Source organism: Amblyraja radiata, chromosome 9, assembly GCF_010909765.2.
Source record: "Amblyraja radiata isolate CabotCenter1 chromosome 9, sAmbRad1.1.pri, whole genome shotgun sequence".
Lineage (NCBI taxonomy): Eukaryota > Metazoa > Chordata > Chondrichthyes > Rajiformes > Rajidae > Amblyraja > Amblyraja radiata.
In genome coordinates, this window is record NC_045964.1 from 33750868 (window position 1) to 33763880 (window position 13013).

The 13013-nt window shown below is 42.5% G+C and overlaps 1 protein-coding gene across 1 annotated transcript in view; it reads right to left on the reverse strand.

Moving 5' to 3' along the window:
• Window positions 1-1155: 1155 nt before the first annotated feature.
• Window positions 1156-13013, reverse strand: part of tdrd9 (tudor domain containing 9) — a 118028-nt gene continuing 106170 nt past the window's right edge. Inside the window, exons 35-36 of the mRNA XM_033027051.1 lie at window positions 3840-3912; window positions 1156-1691 (exon numbers count right to left, since the gene is read on the reverse strand). Of these exons, the coding sequence (XP_032882942.1) occupies window positions 1605-1691; window positions 3840-3912 (160 nt within the window). The 3' untranslated portion in view covers window positions 1156-1604. The remainder of the gene's footprint in view (window positions 1692-3839; window positions 3913-13013) is intronic.

Consider the following 13013-nt stretch of genomic DNA (forward strand, 5'->3'; position numbering starts at 1 on the left):
GACCTCCCACATCTGACATCCAGAACAGTACACTGCTCTGACTGTCATTCTCTCGCCTTACCCTGGATCCGATACCAGTATAATACAATAGAAACATTTGAACCCAAATGTTTGGAGAAAGATCACCAAGTGATAGAGTGGAGAATGGGTCAGATGTGTTGAGAAAGGGATTCACTTAAGGTTTGAACAACACACCCTGTTAATACGGAGGCTTTTGTCACTGAAACAAGAGACTCCAATTGTTAGAAACCCAACATGGTGTTAACGGAGTTGCTTTTTGAGAAGACACAGATTGAGCGTGCAGCTCCGCAGAGAAATGCTCTGGGAGAAGAGGCAGGCAATCCTGGTCACCTGTTCCACAAAAGGACAGTCACAACCTGACATTGGTTATTCCCAATGAAGAACTAGTAAAACATTGCTCAACCACCAGCATACCGCAATGACATCTGCTCTGTGGTTTTATAATTTACAGAGAAAAATGTGTAATTTAAGGCATTGGCATATATTTAGTCATACAGTTGTACATTGCTCAATAACATTTTTATTAGGAAAAAGTGTCATGACCTGTCTCTCCAACAATGAAGGTCTTGACGCAAATGGTCACCTATTCCCTTTCTCCAGAGATGCTGCCTTACCCGCTGAGTTACTCTAGCATTTTGTGAGTGTCTCTCTCAAACAATGATGGATAGTCTCTTCCTCAACTTAAACATTTATTGTTGAGGGGAAAATGAATTAGATATTTATGCCAATGTCATGGACTCAACCAATATGAGCTCCATTGTATTTTGCATTATGAGGAGAAACATGACCTCAGTTCACCAACTTAGGAGGATACAGGAAGAAAGGTTCTGCAGGCCCATGTGCAGCATAACTATATCTTTCAGTACTTGGGACAAGCTGCAGACAGAAAATAAAAATCAAACACTTATGCCGAGAGAAGTGAAGGAATTGACATATGCAGGCTTACATAGTTATACTACATTACTGTAATAGTTCCTCGATGCACAATAATATCACTTACCATATTGCTAAATGCAAGGAGGCACGCTGTCAACTACAATTTACAGTTAAAATACTTGGAGCAAAGTACTTTAAAAAAACAAAACAAATTCAGCACAAATTTGTTATCACAAAGGCACTTTTATTAACCACTGAACAAAATAATAAGTTGCAAGCTAATTGCATCTACTTATTGCAGCAACACCATAGCTGCAGGAATACAGCCCATTCTTGCACACATCAACAGAAGTGAAATTAAATTTACAAGTGCTTACTAATAAACACAAATTGTCTGTGCTATTATGCTTAAATAGCATGCAGTTATTTTCAGTACTTGTCATGCTATCAATCCTTCATACAGTGGTTAAATAAATGAAGTAGCTACAACATGAAAAAATACCTGCAAATTTTGAAGATATAATTTGTTCTTTTAAGTATCTTACCTAACAGAATTTACCTAGTTGCTTTATCATTTATTTTGTTCCAAGTCTCGCAAAACAGTTACTCAAATTGCAGTCGACAACATTATTCCTTTTTCCATATTTATCCAGCATTCATTCTTAAGTCAGAATTGCTGTGCATTACCACATCTTCAGAATTATGGTCTAAGGATTCAAGAGTACCAATGAATGCAAGCGATACAGAACATTCTTACTTTCTACTCTGGAATGGCTCAAAAGTGTGGGATCCACCTAAAGAAAGAAAAATAGTTTAGCGACCATAAAACAGAAAATGTCAAATATAATCAATAAATCAGAAAACATCTATGGAGCGAGAGTGGATTAATATTTTAGGTCAATGAACTTTCATCAGTACTTCAATTCGATTATTTAAACTTTATGTTTATTAAGATTTCATTTTTACTAAATTTGAGCCAGTGATGATTGAAGATTTACTATGATTAAATGATTGGAACCATTTTGTCTCATATTCTGGCACTACTTTTACTCTTTCAATTCCAAATAGTACAATCTTACTTTACTTCACATGACTGATAGAAAGATCAAAGAATGTTTTCGCTGCCTTGAAGAAAATTTGGAAAGTGAGAATACCAATGATTCCAAACATCTTGTGGCTTCAATGATATCTCTTCCTCACACCCTTCAGAGCAAATTAAATAATGTTTAAACACAATCTGACACACCTGCCCATCTCTTTAATTTCCTAGTCCATTATCTGGATGAAAAGATAGACCTTCCAAACAGACACATTCTAGCAAGTTGCTGGTGGCCCTTTCAGATATTCACTAACCTACAAAGGCAACGCTAACATGGCAACACCCGTTAAAATTGTTATGTAACACTGAGGCTTTATTTGCATTCTTATTATTTCAATGAATAAATCCATTGCAGTAAAAAATAACTAAAACTACAAGAACAGCAAAATTGAAATGAAACCCTCTCCATAGTTCAACGTCTTGTCCAAATATGGATCTACTCCATTCTGACAAGGAGACCCGAGATATCTTAAAGCAGTGGCTGTAAATTTAGCGATGTGGACTGGCTAGTTTCCCCCCTTTATTTTTGATAGAGTAATCGTGTTATTCACATTTTCTCTATGTTTTTCTCTCTCATTCTATCCCCTGAGGTAAAACTAAAGGATCTGTCATGACTTCAGCTGACAATACAACTGGAGTTCTCCATGAACAGCAGATACAACATACAGTTGTGCAAACAAAGGAAAACACTAATTTGAAGAGGATCTTGTATTTATTTAGCAAAGTGTTGACATGTTCGAGCCTGTATGAGAACTATAAGAAAATAAAATGACTTCCAAGTATTCTTTAAAATTAAAATTTGAAAAGATTCACCAGCATTATGATGTATTTACCTCTTACAGTACTGGACGAGTACTGCAAAACCTGGCGCCTAAAACCAAGCCCAGCAAAAACAGTCTCCAGTGTGTTTCTCCTCCATAATGCAGAAGCCACAAGAGAACCAAACATCTATCTGAGCAGGACCAAACTGAAGTATGCCCCCACTCCAACCTACCTCGGAGTGACCCTTGACAGGACCCTATCCTTCAAGGAACATCTCAAAAGAACAGCAGCTAAGGTGAAGTCCAGAAACAATCTCCTCAGTAAGCTTGCTGGCTCAAAGTGGGGGGCAGCAGCCCCCACACTGCGCATTTTAGCACTAGCCCTTACATTTTCTTCAGCCGAATATTGTGCCCCTGTTTGGTCCAGGTCATCCCACACACACCATGTGGACACCCAATTGAACTCAACAATGAGGATCATCACAGGAACAATCCGCTCAACACCACTCCCCTGGCTCCCTGTCCTATCCAATATAGCCCCTCCACACATCCGGCGAGTAGTCCTCACTCAAAGGATGCTCCAAAAGACCAAAAACTCCCCTCACCTGCAAATTCACATGGACATCTTCAACCCACCCACTGCTCGACTTCCATCTAGACGACCAATTTGGAAGAACCCACCATCAGCTGATTTCACCATCCAATCAGCTTGGAAAAAGGAATGGGAGTCCAAGGACGTCCCAAATAAACATCTGGTGTCAGACCCCACCCTTCCGGTCCCCGGCACCAATCTCCCAAGGAAGCAGTGGACGACGCTGAATAGATTCAGGACTGGACATGGCCCCTGCTTGGCCAGCCTTCACAAATGGGGCAGCAGCCCAACCCCACTTAGGTGTGCTTGTGGAGAGCAGCAAACAATGCAACACATCATTGAAGCATGCCCTCAACAAAGACTCAAAGGAGGACTTGTCACCCTTCATACAGCAGATCAAGAGGCAACTGCTTGGCTAAAGGACTTTGCATTCGCTAAATAAATAAATAAACCTCATACAGTTAAATTACAAGAATAAAAACATAACTACCTGATTCCACTGGTATGGTCTTTCAAAGTACTGAGAAGTAATCGTTTCTCTTGGTTTCTTTCTAATAAATATGCTGCAAATAAATTAAGAATTCATCAGAATTTTTTTCTGCACCTAAAGATGATAGCACAAATATAATCAGCAGTGAGATGGCATCTGTATTACAAGACAATTCTACACCAAGTCCCCAGGAGTACACAACTATTCACTAAAACGTTTGTGGTACAGAGTCCATGAGACAAGCCCTCATTAAGAATGTAATGTTTCTCTCGTATATTAGCACCTTAACCTAACTACCAGGAATAAATTTCAGCAGTGGCACAGCTGCTGCATTAAGCTCCAGAGACCCGGATACGATCCTGGCCTAGGGTGCTGTTTGTGTGGAGTTTGCATGTTGTCCCTGTGGTTGCATGGGTTTCGTCCTACATCCCAAAGACATACAGGTTTGTCGGTTAATTGGCCACTGTAAAAAAAATACCCCTAATGTGTCTAGGTAATGGATGAGAAAACATATAACTAGTGTGAACAAGTGATGGTGCGATTGATGAACTGGCAAACACCATTATATAGGTATGTTGCAAAGCGTACCTGAAGCGTCGTGGAAAATCTGTCGCTGCGGGTGTGCGCGATTTTGGCGCCGTTTAGAGGGGGGCGGGTTTAAAACGCGATTTTCTCTAGGCTGTTCAAATCGAAGATGTTCAGCCTAGTTAATTATTAACGAAAAATCGCTGGAAGACCCCGTCGCAAAAGCTATTATTAGTTTTAAAGGCCTCGTAAAATAGTTATAGTAGTTTAAAAATCAATCTCTAAACCCGCGACCGCCAGCAACCGCAGGGTCTCATAGAGCAAACCACAGAAGGTATGCTGTATATTTTTACATTAAAAAGGGCTTCTAAAGATCCCTTTATACAAAGTTTAATATTGCGAGGAGCTCATTTTGGGCCCATTATATCCCGCAGTATTTTTCTGGGCATTTGGGGGCACAAATCTACCGCAATGTGAACGTTCTAAACCAGCGCGTTCACAGGATCTCACTAGAAAGCTGATTTAAATGGGCATTTATTTACAGCAATTGAACACTAAATTCCTTCCATTTGGTCTATAAATTAATGTAAATGAGATTTAAAAATCATGTTTTATTGTGAATTATTTGTGAATATTATTTGGACATTTAGGCTATTTAAAAATGTTAATCATTTATTAAGAAATGGATAGATGTTTAGATCTAGTAATTGAAGTCTGAAATTAGCTACAATTAGGTAACTAACTAATTATATGCTTTAATTTCAGGTCATCCAAGTAAGATTATTTTATATTTGTTTCAGAATGCTTCAATCTATGATAACTGAAAATTTCATTCAGTTCTCTTAATTTTTAAGAAAGTTATGGGCTTTTGACTGTTCACGATCACAGCTTTTTTGTTATGTCCATAGAAAATCAATAGGGAACAAGATGCTCATTTCCCAGTATGAAAATGGCCATAACTTTTTAAATACTTGAGATATGAAAGTGAATTAGGTGTCAAATTAAACTTATTTTTATGCTTTATCTGATGGGTTAAATTGCAGACTTGATTTTTAAAATCTCAAAATTTTGTAACATTGCTACATTATAGGCTCTCCATCCGCTCTGGACCACTTGGACAACAAAAACTCATATGTCAGACTGTTATTCATTGACTACAGCTCAGCATTTAATACCATCATCCCCTCCAAGCTGGTTACCAAGCTCTCAGATCTGGGTCTGCGCATCCCTCTGCAATTGGATCGTCGACTTCCTTATTCAGACCACAGTCTGTCCGTATTGGTGGAAATGTGTCATCCTCGATAACAATCAGCACGGGAGCACCTCAAGGCTGCGTGCTCAGCCCCCTGCCGTACTCACTCTATACTCATGACTGTGTAGCTGGACATAGTGCGAACTCCATCATCATGTTCGCCGACTACACCACTGGGACATGTCACTGATGGGGACGAGTCAAGAGTATAGAAGTGAGATCGACCGATTGACCAAATGATGCCAGCACAATAACCTGGCTCTCAACACCAGCAAAACCAAGGAACTGATTGTGGACTTTGGAAGGGGTAAGATGGGGAGCCACAGACCCGTTTATATCAACAGGTCGATGGTGGAAAGGGTCAAGAACTTAAAATTCCTGGGCGTGCATATTTCCGAAGATCTCTCCTGGTATCACAACACTGATGCAATTATAAAGAAAACAAATTAGCGCCTCTACTTCCTGAGAAGATTACGGAGAGTCAGTATGTCAAGGAGGACTCTCTTGAACTGCTACAGGTGCACAGTAGAGAGCATGCTGACCGCTTGCATCGTGGCTTGGTTCGGCAACTTGAGCGTCCAGCAGAAAAGGCTGCAAAAAGTTGTAAACACTGCCCAGTCCATCATCGGCTCTCCGGAAGTGGCGGCGCTGCCTGGCAGCTGCAGCTCGCCTGTAGTCCGTCTGTTTTTTTGTTGTTGTTGTTGTTGTTTTCTTTTGTCTGTTTTAGTTAAAGTTAGTTAAATTTAGTTTATTAAGTTGTGTATGTGTGGGGGGTGGGAGAAACATAGTTTTAGTCTCTTCCTTCGGGGGAGATGCGACTTTTTCTTGTCGTGTCCCCCGTCTCCGTCTGCGCTGAGGCCTAATGGCGGAGCTGGCGGCCTCGGGGCTGTGGCGGCGGCCCGAAAATCGAAGGTACACAAAAATGCTGGAGAAACTCAGCGGGTGCAGCAGCATCTATGGAGCGAAGGAAATAGGCAACGTTTTGGGCCGAAACCCTTCTTCAGACTGATAGGGGGAGGCGGGGAGAAAGAAGGAAAAAGGAGGAGGAGGAGCCCGAGGGTTGAGGGATGGGAGGAGACAGCCCGAGGGCTGAGGAAGGGGAGGAGACAGCAAGGGCTAACAAAATTGGGAGAATTCAATGTTCATGCCCGCAGGACGCAGACTCCCCAAGCGGAATATAAGGTGCTGTTCCTCCAATTTCCGGTGTTGCTCACTCTGGCCATGGAGGAGACCCAGGACAGAGAGGTCGGATTCGGAGTGGGAGGGGGAGTTGAATTGCTGAGCCACCGGGAGGTCAGGTAGGTTCTTGCGGACCGAGCGGAGGTGTTCGGCGAAACGATCGCCCAACCTACGCTTGGTCTCACCGATATGGAGGTCGGTGAAGGCGGCGTCCTGGTGAGTAATGGAGGCGCTCCTTGTGGCCAAGATGGCGTCGCGGGACTCGGGCAGGCGATGCAGGCCAGAGTTGGGGCCCGGAGGCTGCGGGCGGTCGAGTCGCGGGGTGTCGGTAGCGGCCTGGACGCGGGATAATTTATGGTCCTTGGTGGAGTTAAGGTGGGCCAGGAATTTTTGAAAACTAGATGTGAAGTGTTGGTTGGGGAGGGGGTACCAGGGTTATGTTTCTGTTTATCGCACCTGCAGTAGAACTCATTCAGGTCGTTGGTCAGCTGACAATTGTCCAAGGAGCAGAGGGTTTTCCTCTTGTAGCTTGTGATTTCTTGTAAGTCCTTCCATACCGAAGAAGAGTCATTTCCTGAGAACTTGCTCCTCAACTTCTCAGAGTACCTTTCCTTGGCAGCTCTGATTCCTCTTCTTAGCTTGTGCTTGGCCTGCCTGTAGTGGTGTGCATCCCCGCTCCTGTAGGATCTACCCCCGCAAGCGTCAAAATGCCTAAAGTCAAGTCAACATAGAAAATAGGTGCAGGAGATGGCCATTCGGCCCTTCGAGCCAGCACCGCCATTCATTGCGATCATGGCTGATCGTCCCCAATCAATAACCCGTGCCTGCCTTTTCCCCATATCCCTTGATTCCACTAGCCCCTAGAGCTCTATCTAACTCTCTCTTAAATCCATCCATTTGGCCTCCACTGCCCTCTGTGGCAGGGAATTCCATAAATTCACAACTCTCTGGGTGAAACGTTTTTTCTCACCTCAGTCTTAAATGGCCTCCCCTTTGTTCTGAAACTGTGGCCCCTGGTTCTGGACTCGCCCAACATTGGGAACATTTTTCCTGCATCTAGCTTGTCCAGTCCTTTTATAATTTTATGATTCTCTAAGATGCCCCCTCATCCTTCTAAACTCCAGTGAATACAAGCCTAGTCTAGTCTTTTCAATCTTTCCTCATATGACAGTCCCGCCATCCCAGGGATCAATCTCGTGAACCTACACAGCACTGCCTCAATCACAAGGATGTCCTTCCTCAAATTAGGATACCACAACTGTACGCAATACTCCAGATGTTGTCTTACCAGAGCCGTATACAACTGCAGAAGAACCTCTCTACTCCTATACTGAAATCCTCTTGTTATGAAGGCCAACATTCCATTAGCTTTCTTCACTGCCTGCTGTACCTGCATGCCAACTTTCAGTGACCGGTGTACAAGAACGCCCAGGTCTCACTGTACCTCCCCCTTACCTAACCCCATTGAGATAATAATCTGCCCCCTTGTTTTTGCCACCAAAGTGGATAATCTCACATGTATCTATATTATACTGCATCTGCCCACTCACTCAACCTGTCCAGGTCACCCTGCAACCTCCTAACATCCTCTTCACAGTTCACACTGCCACACAGCTTTGTGTCATCCGCAAACTTGCTAGTGTTGCAACTAATTCCCTCTTCCAAATCATTAATATATATGGTAAACAGTTGCGGCCCCAACACAGAGCCTTGCGGCACTCCACTCGCCACTGCCTGCCATTCTGAAAAGGACCCGTTCACTCCTACTCTTTGCTTCCTGTCTGCCAACCAATTTTCTATCCACGTCAACACCCTACCCCAATACCATGTGCTCTAAATTTAGTCACCAGTCCTCCGTGCGGGACCTTATCAAAGGCTTTCTGAAAGTCTAGATACACTACATCCACTGCAGGCACGTGCCGTGAGTAATTAGCCAGGGTAGGCATTGGCTTTTAAAAATCTTGAAAACCACGCATGCGCAGATTATTATCTCCCCGGTGAGCTGCCAGATGTCTTTTTTTTTTAAATCGTGGAAACCGCGCATGCGCAGATTGTTATCTGGGTGAAGGGACAGGTGTTGCCTTTTTACTTCAACCCAAACCCAAACAACCATTTGCAGGCAGTGCTTTTTTACCTCTAACCATATTTTCATTTTCAAACCAAATTAAGAGTACTCACAGTGCTGTAGACATTTGTCAGTGTCATTCAGAGCTCTGATTGAGGCACGCCACTTGCAGAGATTGATTAAGGCACACCACTTGCAGAGACTGATTGCGGCACACCACTTCCTGGTTTTATAATCCCTCCCCCTCCCTCCAGCTGGGACAGCAGAGAAAATGGGGAATTTTGTAAAAACATTAATATCTCTGTCAATTTTCATGGACGGGAAAAATCCTCGGCACACATGCGGCAGAGGGGGGCTCTGAGCGAGGTGGCCAAAAATGACGGCCGTAGATGGTGGCGTACTCTCGAAAATCGCAGCACAGAAAGCCAAAACCGGTCAAGAACAGACTTTTAGTAATATAGATTACAATTTTATAATTTTAGTCACTGCCTACCTTGCCTACCCTGACGGCACGTGCCTGATCCACTGGCTCCCCTTCATTCATTTTACTTGTCACATCCTCAAAAAATTACAGAAGATCAGTCAAGCATGATTTTCCTTTCGTAAATCCATGCTGACTGGACTAATCCTTTTACTGCTATCCAAATGCCCCATTATTACCTCTTTAATAATTGACTCCAGCATCTTTCCCACCACTGACGTCAGGCTAACTGGATAGTAATTCCCCGTTTTCTCTCTCGCTCCTTTCTTGAAAAGTGGGATAACATTAACTATCCTCCAATCTACAGGAACTGATCCTGAATCTATTGAACATTGAACAAAAAAAAGTTTTTCAAAAAATTGGACTCAGACATTACAAATTTCATATGGGATTATAAATCCCATAGAATACAAAGAACACACCTTAATAAACGATAAGAGTGAGGGGGTCTAGCACTCCCTAACTTTATGTATTATAATTGGGCAGTAAATATTAAAAATATGATTCACCTGCTGGACAATTCTGCCCAGCAGGCGGACTGGATTGTAATGGAAAAAGGGGACTGCTCCCCGAGTAATATAGGAGCGATCCTCTCACCAATAAATTTGAATAATAAAAATTATAATAAAAACCCAATTATACATAGCACAATTAGAACATGGAAACAAATAACACAGAATCTAAAATTAAGAAACCTATCTCTCTCAATACCAATAGTCAATAACCCATCGTTTAAACCATCAATCATAGACAAATCATTTATACAATGGGAAAGAATGGGAATCAAAACGCTCGAAGATCTGTATGAAGTGGGAAAATTATTATCATTTCAACAACTACAACTGAAATATAATTTGAAAAATAACCAATATTTTAAATATCTTCAAATTCGTGATTATTTGAAAAAATACACAAAAGACTATCATAATATGCCTTCCGACTTACTGGATGAAGCAATGAAGACAAAGGCGGAATCAGCTAATCTAATATCGTACTTATATAATATCATTTTAAACATAGAAATACCCACAACAGATGGAATTAGAAGAGACTGGGAACAAGAATTAGCTATAAAAATTTCAGAAGAGAGCTGGGATAATCATTGGTACACAAAATTGCTGGGGAAACTCAGCGGGTGCAGCAGCATCTATGGAGCGAAGGAAATAGGCGACGTTTCGGGCCGAAACCCTTCTTCAGACTGATGGGGGGTGGGGGGGGGGGAAAGAAAGAAGGAAAAGGGGAGGAGGAGGAGGAGCCCGAGGGCGGGCGGATGGGAGGGTGGGAGGAGACAGCTAGAGGGTTAAGGAAGGGGAGGAGACAGCAAGGGCTAGCCAAATTGGGAGAATTCAATGTTATTGCCATAAGGACGCAAGGTCCCCAGACGGAATACGAGGTGCTGTTCCTCCAATTTCCGCTGTTGCTCACTCTGGCAATGGAGGAGACCCAGGACATAGAGGTCGGATTGGGAATGGGAGGGGGAGTTGAAGTGCTGAGCCACCGGGAGGTCAGGTAGGTTATTGCGGACTGAGCGGAGGTGTTCGGCGAAACGATCGCCCAACCTACGCTTGGTCTCACCGATGTAAATCAGCTGACATCTAGAGCAGCGGATGCAGTAGATGAGGTTGGAGGAGATACAGGTGAACCTTTGTCGCACCTGGAACGACTGCTTGGGACCTTGAATGGAGTCGAGGGGGGAGGTGAAGGGACAGGTGTTGCATTTCTTGCGGTTGCAACGGAAAGTGCCCGGGGAGGGGGTGGTGCGGGAGGGAAGGGAAGAATTGACAAGGGAGTTGCGGAGGGAGCGGTCTTTGCGGAAGGCAGACATGGGGGGAGATGGGAAGATGTGGCGAGTGGTGGGGTCACGTTGGAGGTGGCGGAAATGGCGGAGGATTATGTGTTGTATTTGCCGGCTGGGTGGGGGGTGGGGGGGGGGGGGGAAAGAAACATAGAAATACCATCATTTACTACAGGTGCATAAATGCTCGATCAATGTACGACATACGCTTATCCAATTCAAAACATTACATAGACTATATTATTCAAAAACTAAATTAAATAAAATCTTTCCTAATGTTTCACCAATCTGTGATAAATGTCTGTGTCAATAGCGCATTCTTTTGTTTTTTGTACAAAAATCCAAAAATTCTGGCATGGAATATTTGATATTTTTTCAAAATTAATTAAAATAAAACTGGTACCAAAACCAGAATGGATCATTTTTGGGATATCGGAAGGTATCCCTGAATTAAACGTGTATCAGAAGAATTTACTCAATTACGGGCTAATAATGGGAAAAAAGCTCATACTTAAATTCTGGAAAAATGCGCCCACACCAACAATAAAAATGTGGACATCAAATATGTTTGAAACATTACATCTGGAAGAGATGAGATTCCTCTTAGCAGGTAAAGCAAACCAATTCCAAAAGACGTGGTCTACGTTTATGGACCTATTACAAGCATGAGGTGCAACAGTAATTTTTTTAAATAAATAAATGGTATCAGGACCTGGCAATGGGAGATAAAACAACAAAAACACTTGGTTGGTAGTCTTTCTGCGGAGTTCAATGTTATAATAGAGCGATTGTCCTTACTTTCTTTTTCTTTCTTTTCTAGGGTCTACTTTCTTACTTCACTTCTTTCTCTAACTTCTTTTCTAAGGGGCTTTCTTTTCCCAACACTCTCTTGCACTTCACGACTCTTGCGCACTTTCTTTACTTTCCTTACTTCTATCTTTTTCTTAAAGCTCAAAAAAAAATGAAGCGGTACAAAAAATGTATTAAGATATATGTGTTGTGTATTATTGTAATTTACCGTACTTCTAATAAAAATAATAAAAAAATAAATAAATAAAAAGAACATTGGAAAATGATCACCAGTGCATCCACTATTTCTAGAGCCACCTCCCAGAGGACCTTGGGATGCAGTCCATCAGGCCCCGGGGATTTATCATCCTTCAGTACATTAGCCTACCCAATACTATTTCTCGCCTAATGAAAATTTATTTCAGTTCCTCGACCCCCTTAGATCCTCTGTCCTCCAGTACTTCTGGGAGATTGTTTGTGTCTTCCTTAGTGAAGACAGATCCGAAGCACTCTTCTGCCATTTCCTTGTTCCCCAAAATAATTTCACCCGTGTCTGCCTTCAAGGGACCCACATTTGACATTGCTACTCTTTTTCCCTTAACATATTTAAAGAAGCTTTTACTGTCCTTCTTTAATATTCCTGGCCAGCTTCCCTTCGTACTTCATCTTTTCAGCCCGCAATACCCGTTGTTTCCTTCTGTGGTCCTATGAAAGTTTCCCAATCCTCTGGCTTCCGGCTACTCTTTGCTGTGTTATACATCTTTTCTTTTAGTTTTATTCTATCCCTAACTTCTCTTTCAGCCATGGTTGCCTCCTACTCCCCTTAGAATCTTTCTTCCTTTTTGGAATGAAATGATCCGGTGTCTTCGGATTATGCCCAGAAATTCCTGCCATTGCTGTTCCACCGTCATTCCTGCTAGGATCCCTTTCCAGTCTACATTGGCCAGATCCTCTCTCATGCCTTCATAATCCCCTTTGTTCAGCTGCATCACAGCCACTTCCGATTTAACCTTCTCCTTCTCAAATTGCAGATTAAAAAGAATCATATTATGATCACTACCTCCAAGCGGCTCCTTTATCTCGAGTTC